Raw genomic sequence first — 17,634 nt, 5'->3', positions numbered from 1 at the left:
TAGTTGACATTTAATTGTGATGCAAATAATTTGGATTGACAATTTTTCTTCTCTTCATTGTATTGTAAATTAGTTTATTGCATGCATAGAGTAAGAGTCATTTAGTTGCAATGGACACTGAAAGACATAAACAAAATTGCATTTATGTTGACCTTTTAGGCTTTTAAAACAAAAAAAAAATTAGAGGAAGATTTGACATAACTTAATTATAGAAATTCTGTTACAATACAATGGGGCAATGCAATTAAAGTTCAAAATTAGTCAAATCTAAAATGGTTATCAGATATTACTTCTGACAGGTTTGATGATGGAAAAACCCCTTTGAAGGTTATAAGTTAAGATGTTGTGTATTGTAGATTCAACATACAAGTACTATGTTCTAAAATGGTAAGTTGTGGTTTTAGTATTATGTATGTAGTATGTGTTACTGTATGTCTTTTCTAAATGCAGAGGCATCCTGGAGTCTCAGATGGCATGCACAATGCACAATTGCACAATCTCGCTTCAAAGTTGAAGCTGAAAGTCATGTTTAAAGGTAAAATATGTAGCATATATTTTCCTTAAAACACTATATTAACTCTTCTCAGTCATCACTTGTGATCCTCTGTCTGTTTGTGGTGGTGTATTTAACTGCAGAGACTCTGCCTACATTTTCTATTTTCCTCTTGTTGTGATATCTTCAAGATGTTTCTGGGCATCAGCTTTCGGACAGTGAGTTTGTACCTCCAGTCAATCAGTAATAGTGGTGTGGATGGATGGATGGAATAATATAAAAACAAAGTGACACTGGTTGCATAGCTCTGTCCTCTATGTACTCTTCTCAGTTACTGCACAGTTCAGTCTGAAACAGAAAACTCACATGATCTTTCAGTCTACTGCCTTCAAAACACCTGTCGATGACACACACCTTAAAGGACAAAGCTTGTGCTGCACCTATATTTATTCTAGAATATTCACACAGATGGGTTTGTGTGTGGTTTTTTTTTTTTTTTTTTTTTTACATTTTTCTTTTTTCATATCTTTTTAATATAACCAATATGACAGAATTGGGATTTTTTTTGTCTCTCTACACCAGTCAGTCTACCAATTCAGTCTATTGGTCACTTGACCACCACTCTGCTCCCATTTCCAGTGAGTGGAGAGGAGGTTGGAACTGATCTGTTTATAAACTCAAACCAGAAGTGTTTAATTGACACATAATAAAGTGGAATTCTGCTTCTTCTTCTTCTCCTTCTTCTCCTTCTTCTTCTCCTCCTCCTCCTCCTCTAACATGCACAGATAATCAATTAGTTGATTAGTCAGAAAAACCCTAGTCAACTTCTTTTTTTAAGAGTTGACTAATTTTTATTTAAAGTCAGGGTGGGAGGTTTATTTTTTATCTTATAGAGAGGCAGAAGTAATGTTGATAGTGCTGTTTCTGCATGAGTGCTGCATATATTAATCAGTGTTTATCATTAGCAATGCGGCTATGGTGATCCGCCATTATCTGTTTTGCGCCACAAAAAGTCTTATATTGAACTGATAATATTAAGCAGTTTATGGAGAGAAATTTGTTTCTTTATTCATCAATCAAAAAGAATGGATTTGCAACCAAAAAAGAGATTTGAGCGCAAAAGACAGCAAGGGGCAATCAAAAAAAAGATAATTTTGCTTATAAATCAGTCCTCTTTGCTTGTGAGTTAAAAACTTTTGCTTGAGACTTCAAAAGTTTTGCTTGAAAATAACTCCTCTTTGTTTGCAACTTCAAAAGTTTTGCTTGCGAATTTAACTGCACTTAATAGGTGTGGCCTACGCCGATGGATGAGAGAAGAGTTTCTATTGGTGGGTTTGACCTGGCTCTAGCTTCCGCCTTAAACCCACTTCTCCATTCTGTTCTGTTACTGGGAGGTCAGTTGATAGTCTGCTGCTCTTTGACATTTAAATGTGTCCCATAAGTAACGAATTACACCAAATATCGTCGGCTACAGCCTGTACATTCACAGCCTGAGCAGAGTACGGAATGAGTGAGTGAGTTATAGGGAGGAGTTGAGAGACAGCGGGTGTAGGGTGGCTCGACAGGACACCGGTCCGGTGCGTGCGTTACCATCCTATGGCAATACAGTCTCATCCCAGGTGCCATGGCACAGAAAGAGAAATAATGACAGAGTGACATAGGAGCCCATAGGATACCCACAAACACAACTGAGAGGCAATCAGGTTAGCAATTCTTAACGATTATCATTTTCCAGCACGACCTTTTCTGGTTTTCCCTATGTTGCGTCCCTACCGGGTCCGAGCTGACACCGGGTCCGAGGTGAGCTGGGATTGGGTCCATGGTGAGCTCAGAGCTGGTCAGGAGGCAACGTAGGGAAAACCAGAAAACGTCATGCTGGAAAATGATAATCGGTACGAAGAATTGATTACCTGATTGCTTATTATTTCTCTTTGTGCGCCATGGCACCTTACACCGAGCTGTGGTACTGATGTCCTGTCGAGCTACCCTACACCCGCTGTCTCTCAACTCCTCCCTGTAACTCACTCACTCATTCCGTACTCTGCTCAGGCTGTGAATGTACAGGCTGTAGCCGACGATATTTAGTGCAATTTGTTACTTATGGGACACATTTAAATTTCAAAGAGCAGCAGACTATCAACTTACCTCCCAGTAACAGAACACAACGGAGAAGTGGGTTTAAGGCGGAAGCTAGAGCCAGCGCTGGAGCCAGCGCTGGAGCCAGGTCAAACCCACCAATAGAAACTCTTCTCTCATCCATTGGCGTAGGCCATGCCCATCAAGTGCAGTTAAATTTGCAAGCAAAACTTTTGAAGTTGCAAACAAAGAGGAGTGATTTTCAAGCAAAACTTTTGAAGTCTCAAGCAAAAGTTTTTAACTCACAAGCAAAGAGGACTGATTTATAAGCAAAATGATCTTTTTTTTTTATTGCCCCTTACTGTCTTTTGCTCTCAAATCTCTTTTTTTGTTCGCAAATCTTTTCTTTTTCATTGCAAATCCATTCTTTTTGATTGATGAATAAAGAAACAAATTTCTCTCCATAGAAGTTCCTCAATAGCAGCAATCAAACTCTGTAACTTTGGTACCAAAAATGCAAACATTGTTTCAACAGACAAATCTGACCGTAGGTAATCGACAAATAAGTCATGAAGCTGACAGGTGTTTAGTATGGTTTTAAATTTAGTTTAGTTTATTTCGGACACAAACATAATACAAAACGAGACAAAAAAACCCCAGAAACTGGAACAACTGTTGTGCCTGAGAGGGAGTAGGAAGAAGCCACTGCTTATCCAGTCTGTCTTTTTTACAGTGACAGAAACTGGTCTGTTCTTACTTTGATTTCCACTCAGATTCTTCATACCCACCTCTTACACCAAACACCCATTTTTTCAAAGGATGAAAAATAACTTTAGAACCTATACCTTGGCTGAGCAAAAAGATGACATTGACGGAACATAATACATCCATGAGATGAAGCAAAGCAGCAAACAACACGCACAGGAAGAAGTGAAGGTTCATTACCATGGTAACGAGGATGCTCTATGGCAGTCCGTTACTATGCCTGTGCAGAATTATGAATACAAAAATAGTGAAATAATAAAGTGTAATTTTACATTTTTCTTTATACTATAAAAACAACAAACAAGTTGCAAACATGCTCCAGTCTCTCATTTAATCTTTACAGTTAATTTTAAGTAAGTTAGAAGTAAAGGAATGAAAAAAAAGGTTGCAATTGACGTAATTAAATTTGGCTTGATTTTTCATCTTCATTATTAAAATGCCCATATCCAGTAGATCGTCCTATTTCCCCAAACTATTTTGAATTATTAATATGAAATTTGAACTTAGCATATAGTGGGTTATTATGTGACCTGTCAGTGGTATATTTAAATGTCCCTCAATGGTTTACAGATTTTATTAACAGTATAATAGAAAGCAGAAAGTAAAATATCTTCAAATGTGTAATGACACAAGCTATAAAGAGTCTTTGCTTGCTTATTACAAGACAGAGTTTTGTATTCACTTGGTGGATGCCTCTGTCAGGGTAGCACCAGCCAGGGTCTGACAAAGCATCTGCTTGTGTAGTGTTTGTTTGCAATGAGCTCTGCCTTATTTTGCATAACTTGTGTAGTAGAGGACATGTGACGGGGGAAAGACTGAGGGCGAGAGAAAAATGAAGACTTAACTGAAAGAAAGACAAAAGAGTGTTTGTCTTATGTAGCACTTCCCATTGCTGTTCTCCTCAGACTATTTTGTTAACAAACTTAATACTGTGCTTGGCTACAAATGACCTAATGTCACGCGGATCTGTATTTAAGGCATCAACAAGATAGAACACCAGATGAATCAGGTGTGTGTCTCATATTCAGACACAGTGGGCTGCTCTTTTTGTGCAGTGCATTTGCGTATGATGCTGTGTTTGATGTCCTGTGCCTTGTAGCTGTTGGACTTGGCAATGATGTAATGCCTATGACTCCACTGGGTGTGAACACTTAGGTTAGCTAATGGATGAGCTATGATTGCTACCATAGAATAATCTATGTCCAGAAAGTGGTAGAAAGTATTACTAAGAAAGTATCCAAACATACCTGATGTACAGCTAGTTCAGGTTGTGTTCTTTTAAAGATGAGACTGTATGGCACACACTGTTTAAGGATGTGATTTTCTTTTGGGACAGATGCATAGCAGGAGCAGGACTACTGGTTTGGGTGTGTGCACCCCCCACCCTCTACTTAATTTAATCTTTTTTTCCTCTCTTCCATCGTCCCATTCTTTCCTCTTGTTCCTACTGCAGTCAGGGATGACGCATCAGTATTGCTGTGGAGCTTACAGGAAGTGTCGTTTTGATAGGCCAGTGGAGAGAAGCAGCACAGTAGCAGCTCTGACATGCGTATGCATTGCTGAACCACAGCCAGGGAACACTCGCAGCATTTTGATGACATCACCCACCCCCACGCACTGCTCCCGCCTCCCTCTTCTGTTTGCTGTTGAAACAAGCTCTCTCTCACTCAGAGAAAAGAGCAGGCATCAGGAAAAGAACAAGAGCTCGCTCTGAAGAGGAGGGGCTGCTTACGAGCGAATGGAGAGTGAGAGAGCTTTGGGGGGAGGTGGAGGGAGGCTGACAGTGCTAGCGGGCTAGGACTGGCACACACATACATACACAGGAAGGGGAGAGGAGAGGGAATATTGCCGTGCATTGTTAAGACTTCTATCGTGTACTATTTTGCTGCTGGTTTCTGTCCTGTTAGGAGAAAAAGTTCTGACACAGTTTTTACCTACGCCTTGGTGGATTTTTCTTGACATGGGAAGTGGTGAAATGGGAATAAGGGACTCTGTGGATTGGCAAGTGGGCAGCAGACGCTGGGGTGGAATACTTCCCTAACTAGCCAGGCCATGCTCTTTCTCCTCCTGTCTCAGCGCAGTTTTATTCTTCAGTGAACAAGGTGGCGGAGACAACAACACTTTTTGGGTCTCTTACCTCACCAACTGCTGTCTTTTGGGATGTTGCCTTTAACTTGCACCTGTGGAGGCTAGTGCTCAGCTCCAGTGAGGAGAGAGGGGCTGCAAGTGTCAGAGGTGCACGTTTGTGAGGAGTGGAATGTGTGGGTATTGTGAAATAAAAGTGACCGTAGCCTTGTAAAATTTGTGCCTTCTGGTGAAGCCCAACTTTTAAAAGCCGCTATGCTGAGCCTGCAGGATTCAGTCTTCTTTGAGATCAGCATCAAATCTCTGCTCAAGTCATGGAGTAGCAGCTGTGAGTATCTTGCCAAGCCTGCACACATGTTTACATACCACTCTTGGCCACCAGACTTATCTACCACATACAGCCAGTAGACCCTGTGTAGTACTGCAAATACTTGCATGTGATTCCTGGTTGAAGATATCTTATCTCCTCCTGTAGAAGAGAGGTGGTTATTAATGGAGTTGTCAAGATGACTGATTTTGTTTTGTCCGTGTTTAGCCAGGCTTGGTTGATGTGTATGCAGGTGGCAGCAGTTTACCTCCTCCTCCTGCAGAGTAGACTACCCTATGTCCCCTGTTCATAATCATTCAACTGGCCCCTGGTTTTCTCATAGATTCTGTTTATATTGATGAGCATCCACTGATACATAACGCCAATTCATCCTGTGTGACTTAACTTCTTTCGTAGTTCCTCTGAAGGTGCCCAGTGCACTCAGCATTCACTTACATCTGTCAATTTTAAAAGAAAAAATGCTAAACAAATCTGTTTTAGTCCCCTTTAGCTGCACTCAGTGCACTCTCATCCCTCCATTTTCCCTCCTTCTACTTTTCTAACCCTCTTCTCCTTTCCCTTTGGGGCAGCTAATGTTTCTCTGCTATTGATCTGTCTTCTGGATCCCTCCTATTATTAGCCTACCATACAGTCCACATTACATCAGAAATCAAAAGGTGCAGCCTCCTCAGTCACATTGAAGAGTACACAGGGACAAAAGTAGACAGCAGTTTGGATTGTCCAGCTGGAGTACCTGGTTTATCATTCCAGTTTTACTTTCTATTAATTATGTGTATAAATATCAACACAATTTATTTTAAGAGCGACCAATATGAAGTGTTTGCCTGATATGACAAGTTCCTTGTTTTACTTGAAGGATTAAAGTTAGTTTTGCCCCTTTTCAGATAGGATTATCACAGCTCATTCCTCACCTTCACTGTCATTTTGGTTAGATGTTTCTCAAATTGTGAAGAGAAGGCGATACAGTTGAAGGTCCTTTATCACAGTACAATAATGTTTTATTATTAGCATGTGTCATGATATAGTACATTTTCTGATAAGTTATGGAAAATAATTTTTTGTTACGACCAGGCAACTAAATACTTCAATTCACTATACCTAACCATATATTAAAATAAACCTAGCATCCTCATAGTACATAATTCGAATGATAGCTGTTGAAGTAAAACTTGTATCATCATATTGGCAAACCTTAGGACCAAGCAAGGTGATGGGAGTATGGTGTGAACTAAACACAGAATTGAAGCCTTCTTTTCATTATGCCCCTGCGAGTGGATAGGATTGAGGAAATCTGGCCATATATACAAGGAGAAATTAGATTTGTTATTTCTTACTAATCATGATTGATGGTTTACTGAAGGTTCAAGGATTGAACTTTTGGATTTTCACATTGTTTTAGTGTGATCTTTTGCACCAGACAAAATTAGGACTGTGCTTAAAAGTCCAACCGGTTTTCTAATGTCTGGACTTCACAGTAGACTGTGGTCTGCAGCATTGAGCACAACAATCTATGTAGTAGCTTATATTTTTCCAGTGTCAATATTTAAACTCTGACATATGATGTTTTGGAAAATGCACTTACTGGCTTTCTTGCAGAAAGTAAAATGAACAAATCAATATCATTTTCACATCTCTGTGGTAGATATGAGAGCACTATGAGCAGCTGGTGATCTTAGTTTAAAACAAATACTACATGGGGATGTGCTAGGCTGACTCTTTAAAGAGGTAACAAAATCCATCCTAGCAGCTACGTAGAAACTCTGTACTGTATCTTGCTTGTTTAATCCATACAAAAACACAGTGTAAAAATGGCATGTTTTGGTTCTATGGGGTGTGCTGGATTATTTCTTTACCAGGCACTGGTTGCCCAGCAACCTCACTGGGACAACAAGACTCCAGGAAGTTGCAGTGCCAAGTCAAGAAATGGTCCCCTTACTACATTACTGTAAAGTGATCGTCCCCACACCACATATCAACATGAGTGGGACTACAACCACTGAAAAATAACTTCAGTCCACCTTATCTCCCCTATCCAGAGCTAGTTGTACCTCTCAAACAATGAGTGCCAAATTTCAGAGACTGTCTTTATGCTGGTGGACCATATAGACTCCCTGTGCACTGTTTATGCATCCTTATACTGATGACTTGTCAGCTTCTGCGACCAGATTAGATCAGTTTTATTCGTGTTTTTATGTTTCTAAGTAATGGTGAAGAGTAAACCAGTAATAACTTGTCAGAGTCTGAACATGTTAAGACACAATAGCAGAATTGGCACTGCCACGCCACATAAACATTGGCTGTGATTCTTTTGTCTCTGTATTTAAAAAAAAAACAAAAAAAAAAAGTGGATGCATGTATGGCTCTGCATTCCAAAGGTGTATGTGTGTATGTTTGCACTGTTGCCCTGTTGTCCTGTCAGGGGAAGTGAACAGGCGTTTGGGAGGGCTTTGTTTTAACTGTGACAAGGTGGAGTCTCTGCTGTAATAGTTGTGTAATTCTGTGGGGTGCTGTGTTTCTAAAGCACAAAAGTAGAACTGTGGCAAAGAGTGGGGGTTTTAGGCCTCTCACAGCACAACAAGATGAACATTCTTAGAGAACATGTTAACAGTTGCTTGTATGTTTTTAACCTAGACACCAGCGAAAGTGGGGTCAACGGGAAAAACTTTTGGGAATTGAGACCTGTGTGAGATCTATAAACCCGACTTTTTTCCATTGGTTATTTTGGACTGCACTATCAGCCACAAAACGGCTTTGGGATTAAATGGAGACATAATTTTTACATCCTTAGGATTAGCAAGCCTGTCCTTTTTTACATGTTCGCAAAACACGTGTAATTTTTTTGCATTCCCATTTGAATAGAAAAAGGATCATGACCTCAGGCTGATAAATGAGTCACTGTAGTTGGGTCAGTAGAGCTCCTTGCTTAAAATGGTCAGAGTGTTGCAAGCGAGCTTCCACTTTTCTGAGCTTTTTGCAAGGGAATCATAGTTTGGCATGACTGGCATGTCCTGCAGAGCTGGAAAGAGGGGTGGTACACAGACTTGTAGAAATGATCCAAAAATGTATGCCCTGTGTTATGTTTTTTTTTTTTCATTTTGTTATGAATTGGAATAGTACAGTGTTGAGGTATTCAGTTGTGTGTCAACAATCCAGCTGGCCAAGGGTGGGAGAGAAAAGAGGGATGGAGGGGGTAGAGGGCGCAGCACTGATTGGACCTCAGGAGCTGGCTATGTGACATCACTGGGGGTGTTGGTGCAGCACAGTAAACAAAGAGGGAAATGCGTGAAAGGCTCTCTGTGACAGCATGACCACAACACAGCTAACACTGCTACTACGATGCCAACTTCCCAGTTCAGTCTGCTCTCATACAATAATAGCAAGAATCTCACTTTAAGTAAATTAGATCATTTATTATTCAACTTGATGAATCCCTTTTGTATGCCTTGGTAGTAGGATGTTCACTGTGTGATTTTACATGTTATTTCTAATCACAATTGCCTTTTTGAACAAGTTTAACCATGAACTTGAATATGTATAATACAGACACTTTGGACAGACAGTCTGTTTTGCTGTGTCAGATGGAGTGTTCTGCATTCAGTGATAAACCAACCCTTTGTTTCAACCATGCCCTGATTAGCTGATTTCTGCTCCCAAACCACAGCATTTCATTCAGCCTCAGGTTTAACAGTGACCTTTATACATTTATAGCATAAATGTCTTATTATTGAGTTCACTTTCAGTTTTTTTTTTTTTTTTTTTATAATGTCATAGAGAAGCTTATGATCACATCTTTTTTCTTTCATTCGCAAGGTGGTTGTAAAATTATGACAAACATTCATGTATAGGTACAGAAGGAAAAATATTGTTCAGAACATTATGGTAACCACTTGATCCATGTGCTGCCCATTTGTGGTGTATATAAAATGTGAGCTGTCAATGTTTCTCCTCTAATTTGTACTGCACATTCACTCCTCAGTGGTATTCACTATTCAGAATGCATGTGTGTTTCTGTGACAACCAGGAAGAAACAGAACAAGGCCTTTCCTGGGAGGGAATGAGGTAAAGGGTCAGTATACAATCGACAGTCCAATTGACTGGAATCAGCATTGCATAGCCTTGTGTCTTAAAATGAAGATTCAAGATTAAGTAACCAATACTGCACTTTGGACAGTCTCATTTGGCTCTAGCAGAATCTACTCTTCTTGAAAGTCTTACTGTAAAAAACATGGCTGTTGGGTCCAAGTTAACCACAAGACCCTTAATGATGCTGAACTTTAAGTTGTGGTTTTCAGAGTCCTTTTCACTTTCACCCTAAAGGTGTATGATACAGTTATGATCCGTTAGTTACTTTCTACTTAGAAAAATCTGAAACCACTCCGTTGTAAATGTTGCTACAGAAGTATTGTCATGTTGAAACAGGAAATTGTTGCTACAGAACTGGAAGTACACTATTAAAAACCTAGTATCTGTAGCATCTAGATTTACTTTTAATGGAACAAAGGGGCCTTTACTTAAAATACATGATAGATAGTGTCGGATCTCAAAGGCAGTGTGCAGTTGGCAAAGAAGTATGAGAACATGCCTTGGCTTTTAATTTAAGGTTCTGTCTGTCCTTGACTCCAGTCATTGGTCACCATCCCATAGAAAAGTTGTAGTGGACAAGCTTAAACACCCAAATGTAGACTCTTAAGATTTGCTTAAACTATTTGAATAGGATACCAGATGATCTTGTGACATGTAAATGTCTAGGTCTAGGTTGTCCTCCTGCAACTTCAGGTGACCTGACTCAGTATTGTAGTCTACATATCACTTGCATTAACTATATAGTATTGTAGTCTACATATCACTTGCATTAACTATATTATACCTCTTACTAGTATATCCTTATGCCTCACAAAGGTTATTTATATGCGTTTTTTAAACAGGTTTTTTTTTGAGTTGAAGTAAAGATTTACTAGCAATCCATTCTCATGATACTTTGTAGAAAATCTCTAAGTTCAGAGTGTGGGACAGTGTGGTCTAACTGGCCCCAAGTAAGGGATGTGTGATAAATCAAATGCTGGCTGCTACTGTGTTGTAGTAACACATTTCCCACATTGACATTTTAGATGCTAGGATTCATATGATTCTCAGAAACCACTGTGACTATTTTACATTTGGACCAAGTATGAAAAATAGACAATAAATCAGAAAATGACAGTCACCCCTCATACTAAATGACTGTAATGAACTTTACTTGACTTTTGAATGTGTAATAGTTGAGCAAAGAATCCTATTCTATCCCAGGCACAACAAATGTAAATGTGTACTTTTGAGTGGCTCAAGGGTTTTTGGTTTTAATTTTTAGATGCAAAAGAAAAATTATCAGTGATATGTTAGTTTATTTTTAGTTATGGGCAGATGAGTATATCTGAGTTTAAAGATATTGGCTGAAATTTGTTTCTTTAGATACCAGTACGAACATCTCCATTCTCATCAATAATGGTGATCATTATCTGTCGTGTATCTGGGATTATGTGTTTGGAAAATTCATTTATAACAAAAGGCTTGGAATTAACTGAAAATCATATGGAAGAAGTCTCTCTCCTGGCCTTCTTATTGGTTCTGTGAATTTGCCTCCTCAGGGAATCTCTGTCATCCTGTTTGGATTGGAACCACTGTGTCACAGTACAGCTAAAATGTTATTCTTTTTCTGACCCTGTTACCTCAACTATTACTGTATTATTTCCTAACCTTTGCCCTCTGGCCTCTCCCTGCAGCTTCTGCACCGGTCAGCAGCAGCGTGAGTAGACGCCGTGCTCCATCCTCAGTCACTCCCCTCTCGTGGGAGAAACACAACATTGCCGCCATGTCGAGCATCACCATTGACCCCGAGCTCAAGCCCGGGAGTTTGTTATCAAGAGTCTATTTGCCGAGTTTGCTGTGCTGGCTGAGAAGAAGATCGAGATGGTGATGGCTGAACCGCTGGTGAGTCCACAAGGGTGAAAAACTAGGAAATGAAAACACAGGAAATGACATTCAATACACAGACATGCAATATGGCTCTCACTGCTGTGATCACCTCATCTCTTTTGCAACTAACTGCCACACTTTAGCCAGTCTGGGAAATGTGAAATCTTAATGTGCATGAGCTACATGAAACAGAGCATTTAATGAACAAACTAGAATGATTGGTCTTACCTTTCAACATTACTTACGTGTTTGATTCCAAAGTTCACTTTATTTTAAGGTCTGGAATCACAGAATAACTCTAGATCTGAACTGAATTGTCACAGTACTAGAATCTGGTGACATCCAAAATTTTTCAGTACCTATACCTTGGTTTTAGTATCTTTTCCTAAATGATACATTTTTTTCCATTCCAATTTACCCATTTTATCATTATCAACATTGTGGTTTGACAGTTTGACAGAATTTGACAAATGAGATGAACAAATTCACAAATATATGGATATATATGGATACTAGCGCGTTCTAGATCCTCTGACACAGTTCATTCCTTCACTTGCTTTACTTAATTGGTAAATTCCACTGGCATTTTCAGTTGAATAATCTCGATGCCCGAGACACACAGACTGAGTTCACTTCCCTTTTATAATATAGATTGCACTTGTAGACCAGCATATATTGTGTGTAAGCTAATGGACATTTTTCAATTCAGTGATGCATTACAATATGCCCATTGTAATCAAATTGCGAGGCTATTAAATATTCACGTCTCTACTTGTATTGCACTGCAGAAGGCTGTGTTTTGATTTGGTAATGTTATCGTGTGATGGGGGTCACACAGTTACTGGTATTTAAAACGATGCAGCTGTTTATATTGCACTGTGGAAGTCTGTTTTTTAAGAGCACTTTCAAAATGCATTAAAGTTCAGATTTCTCTGACTGTTTGGATTAATTGATTGAAAGTGCCTGTGTGCAAGAAAATAGAAAATTCAGGATGTAATGCATCAAGAATTGTTGTGCATTTGAATCTTTGACAGATGAATCCTAATCTAACTAATGAACATTGACATCAGTCAATATTTTGTCCTACCTCTGCTTTGACTGGTGGCTCCTAACAGGATAGGCTCTGAAGGTCTACCTCTCTCTCTTCTGTCACTTGTTTACTGGGGTTTATTTTTTGACAGTAATCTGCTTTTGTGCCAATCATACCTCTGCTGTGTTGTAAATCTCCCTCTTCTTGTCACCCTTCTCTCAGGAGAAACCCCTGTCCCGATCCCTCCAGAGAGGGGAAGATGCACAATTTGACCAGGTGAGTCGTGCGATAGTGTATGTAAATGGCAGTCTCATTTTCGGACCTCTGTACGTGTGTGTGCAGTATTTGAATCCCTGCTCCACCCAATCAATCCCCCACTCAATGGCCTGTCTGTCCCTCATCTGTAGCAGTTGCAGAACTCTATACAATGGGCCTGCCTGCTGCAGAGTGCTTTGTTCAGCACAACACAAAGCCAATGAGGATATGGTGCTATAGATCCAGCTGTCCCCATTGTGAGTGAGGGAGAGAAAATGGGTATAGAGAGTGCAAAAGTGAGAGTGTAGAATCGCTGTGTCATCCTCAGCAGTAAATCAGCATTGGGTGCTGGAGTGTATCTGCCTGGCACCATAAGGGCAAAGGGAGCAGTTGCATAACTCTCCTGCCTAGCATCTATCATCTACCTCCCTCATCACGCCGCGCTGACCCTTAAACACACACACATTCTGTGAAATAGGTCATGCATACTGACCACCTCACCTCATGTTTTATGTATTGTCCCACACCATTCACTGTAATGTGCTTCTAAACTGCTGATTTGCTCTTTTCCTGTATTATCTGTTGGCAATAGAACTTGGTGGTTTCTACTCAGATCACAGCTGTTACTATACACATATTTAACATCATGTCTAACAGATGATTTTGTCAAGCCTGTAATTGCAGTGTTCAGTTTAAAAGGCGCATGCTGACATCATCATTGATGCAATCAAAGAGCTAATGAGATGTTTGAAGGGCAGCCTATTATTCTGTGGCCTTACATATGAACACCACAGACCTGTGCATATTGTTGACTGACTTTGTCAATCCTACTCTTCACAAAAACTATTATTTCATTAGCATGTTTGGCGGGTGCATTGAATTAGCATAGAATGTTGTGGAGACAGGCCTGGCCTGTAAGAAAAAGGGATTGAAGGTGATCTAATGTGTTGATATCTTATGGTTTTCCAGTTAATAAGCTCTATGAGCTCAATAGCAGAGCACTGTTTGCCCTCCCTACTGCGCACACTGTTCGACTGGTACCGGCGGCAGAGTGGCACTGAAGATGAGTCCTACGAGTACAGGCCTCGTTCTAGTACTAAGTCCAAAGGGTGAGATTTTGCTTTTCAGCCTCTCTTTTTTCCTGTATCCTCTGTCTAAAATGTATAAGTGATGATTATTTTCATATGTTAGCTTAAGATATATGTTGACTAAAATTTCTTTCTGTTTCATTACCACCTCTGCTTTGTAGAGATGAACAGCACCGGGACAAAGATTACCTGTTGGAGCGGCGGGACTTAGCCATAGATTTCATTTTTTGTTTAGTTTCTGTGGAAGTTCTAAAACAGGTGAGTGACTTGGAACTCTTGCCTTTGTGTGCTGCTTTTAATACTTAGTAAGTAAGGAAAATGCATATTGTCCACGTGACCTGTTATTGGTAATATCTTATCCATGGGTTCAGCATGACATGATCTCCGTTGAAGGTCAAAAATGTTATAAGCAAGTCGTCGGTCACATGCAGCACTCATGTGGCTTTACTTTCCAATTTGCTTAACAAATGGAGAAATTTGCACTGTATTTGCTAATTTGATATTGAAAGCAGTTGTACTTTATGAATCACCATCCATTCCTTTTTGCCAGACTGTGATTACGGTACATGATTTGAAAATAGAGACATGAATATATTTAATCAGTTTGCGCTATTTATATCTTGTAAATCATCAGCAAAGCAATTAATTGCAGTGTTATTAGTATGGTTCCTCCCTATGGGGGGACACAGTAAATAAACACAGTGGCTCAGTGTGATTCTGAAGTAGACTGTTCAAGTTTAGCAATGCATTCTGAGCTAAAAGCCAGTCCCTGGAGACCAGAACTAAGTTGTCCTTGGCTTTGCTCCTGTTGGGAGGGTAATGAATGGTAGCAAAAAGAAAGAAAGAATGCTATCAGTGCTTCAAATAAGACTAATGATTCCATGTTTACGTCACAGATTCCTCTTCATCCAGTGCCAGATGTTTTAGTACACGAAGTTCTAAACCTGGCATTCAAGCACTTTAAACACAAAGAGGGGTAAGTACTGTAAGCATAAATTCATAGATGGATCAAGGGCACATATTAATAATACATTAATAGTTGTCATAAAACTTCTCTGTGTGATGCTTTAATTATAGTGTGTTGTCAGTTGTCATGAATGAGTCCACAAACTGACCCTGTGGTCTTTGTGTCTTTATAATTGACTTATTCACACATGTCTCCATAATGCATCTTAATGAGATATGCTTTGTTAAAATTTCAGTTACTGTGGCCCCAACACTGGCAATGTGCACATTATTGCAGACCTGTATGCTGAGGTCATCGGAGTCCTCACACAGTCAAAGTAAGTAAACTGAATTCTTCTGATTTCTACCAAATACTAGCTGTATTGATGACTGTTTAGTCACACTTTGAGATGTCTCTTACTAAGTTGTCTTAGCCTTATGCTGATGCATGGTTTGTGTCTGTATGTTTGTGTGCTCAGGTTTCAGGCAGTAAGGAAGAAGTTTATCACAGAACTGAAGGAGCTGAGGCAAAAAGAACAGAGTCCCTATATTGTCCAGAGCATCATCAGCCTCATCATGGGCATGAAGTTCTTCCGGGTTAAAATGTATCCTGTGGAAGATTTTGAGGCTTCTTTTCAGTTCATGCAGGTAAATTATATTAGTTTATAGACGCATCCCTCAGTATGTGACTGGCTGATGTGTGTGTTTGCTAAATTGCAGCAGATATGTCTTTTTTATTTATTTTTTTACTGCTGCCCCTTTGTTCAAACTCAGCAGCTCTGCGCAGCATTGGCTCATAAAGCTAGATGAGTAACGATCAAACGTGAGGTCTGCCAAGTTGTAAGTGTATGTGTGTTTCAGATTCTGCTAAGAACTGTGAATGAAGCACTGGCTTTTCAGTAATCCCTACACAGCAGTTAAAATCCAAATCATTAGCTGTTTGCACTGTAAAGTCTTAATGGTTACAGTGGTTTAGAAACCAACCAATATATGTTCACTTTAAACCAGTGATTGTATTTTCCACACGTTCAAGATAGTCTCTGAGTACAGATGATGATACATTAAAAAACATACTTGAATGGCTGAGCTTTGAAAGGGAAAGTAACAACAGGATGCTGTGGGGATTCTTGTCATGTGATGAGTAGCCTTTGGTTCTATGTGATCATAAAAACAGTATACAAAGCATTGCATTAGTGTTTCACAACGGTGGCATAGATGGTATAGAAGACCTCGAAGCTAAAACGTTTATAAGGATCATAAGGGGCAGCTGATTCTGGTTCAAAGTGTACATAACTGTTCAATACTGTGTGTTTATATAGACATGAACATTTCCTGACATTCTTTTTTTACATGTTCCTTTGGTGTCATTTTCTAGGAGTGTGCTCAGTATTTCCTGGAAGTCAAGGATAAGGACATAAAACATGCTTTGGCGGGCCTTTTTGTTGAGATCCTCATCCCTGTCGCTGCTGTGAGTGACGTTTTATAAAAACTTCTGCTATTAAACATTATATACATGTGAAAAATGTTTATCTGTTATAGTATGTCTAATGTCTTTTTCATTCTCAGGCGGTGAAAAATGAAGTCAATGTACCATGCCTGAAGAACTTTGTGGAGATGCTCTACCAGACAACATTTGACCTTAGTTCGAGAAAGAAGCACTCTTTGGTAAATAATCTTCTGTCCTAGTTTCTAATTCTTTTAGTAGTAATAATTTTGTTCTTTTCTACTCTTTGTCCTTTTTGGCTTCTTGTTTTTGCACAGAGTTCTCCTTTATTGTTCAGATGTTTTAGACTAAAAATTGAAAATAAAAAAGGAACCTTACTTAATTGTCTTCAGTATAGTCTACATCCTTACGTGTAGATCCACGCTTATATGTAGGTACGCTTCAAATATTTTTTTATTTCAAATGTCAAACCATACAAACTGGAATCATTCTGCAGCTTCACTGTCAGTGTTGTAGGCATATATTGGTCCTGGTCATGCTTTTCTTTCTTCTGTTGAAAAAAAAAAAAATTGAAAGGACTGAAAAGAAAAAAACAGATGACCTATTTTTTTAGAGGCCCCATCATAAGAAGTTAATAGAAAATTCAGAATTAGAGGGTCTTGGCTGTTTTTTGATGTTGACACTGTTTCTTTCCACAGGCTCTGTATCCCCTGGTGACTTGCTTGCTATGTGTTAGTCAGAAGCAGTTCTTCCTCAACAACTGGCACATCTTCCTCCAGAACTGCCTCTCACACCTGAAGGTATACTCCCAGCCTGAGCCTTTACACACAGTCTATTTCAGACAGTGTGTACTCTGTAGCACAATGACTGTATTCTTCTAAATCAAGCATATTAAGGATGCCATACTTGGCTCGACAGTGCTTAATTCACTTTAAACCTCAGAGGTCTTATGACTCCCTATGAAACTTCAGATTAAATGTTGGTGTTCTTGGTTCCCATAAAATTGATTACAGCATGAAGACATCAACATTTATTACAAAAAAAAAATAAAGAGTTATTGGTATTATGTTATGCCATGGTTGCAACATGCTTAACAGTTCCTATTTAAGAAGGTGTCTTGGGTTCAGAGGGTGTGTTCTGTGGTTCTGTTTGAAGATCATATGTACTTTCCCT

The 17,634-nt window shown here is 39.3% G+C and overlaps 1 protein-coding gene across 1 annotated transcript in view; it reads left to right on the top strand.

Annotated features, from left to right (window-relative positions):
• The window catches only part of fryl (furry homolog, like), a 60,477-nt gene that overhangs the window by 4,421 nt on the left and 38,422 nt on the right, over positions 1 to 17,634 (top strand). Inside the window, 11 exon segments of the mRNA XM_030132927.1 lie at positions 11,507 to 11,632; positions 11,635 to 11,714; positions 12,952 to 13,005; positions 13,954 to 14,093; positions 14,234 to 14,330; positions 14,969 to 15,048; positions 15,275 to 15,355; positions 15,497 to 15,665; positions 16,393 to 16,485; positions 16,584 to 16,682; positions 17,160 to 17,261. Coding sequence (XP_029988787.1) covers positions 11,507 to 11,632; positions 11,635 to 11,714; positions 12,952 to 13,005; positions 13,954 to 14,093; positions 14,234 to 14,330; positions 14,969 to 15,048; positions 15,275 to 15,355; positions 15,497 to 15,665; positions 16,393 to 16,485; positions 16,584 to 16,682; positions 17,160 to 17,261 — 1,121 coding nt within the window.

This window comes from Sphaeramia orbicularis, chromosome 4 (genome assembly GCF_902148855.1).
Source record: "Sphaeramia orbicularis chromosome 4, fSphaOr1.1, whole genome shotgun sequence".
Classification (NCBI taxonomy): Eukaryota; Metazoa; Chordata; class Actinopteri; order Kurtiformes; family Apogonidae; genus Sphaeramia; species Sphaeramia orbicularis.
The sequence above is the reverse complement of the archived record's forward strand: the minus strand, read 5'-3'. Positions and strand labels throughout refer to the sequence as shown.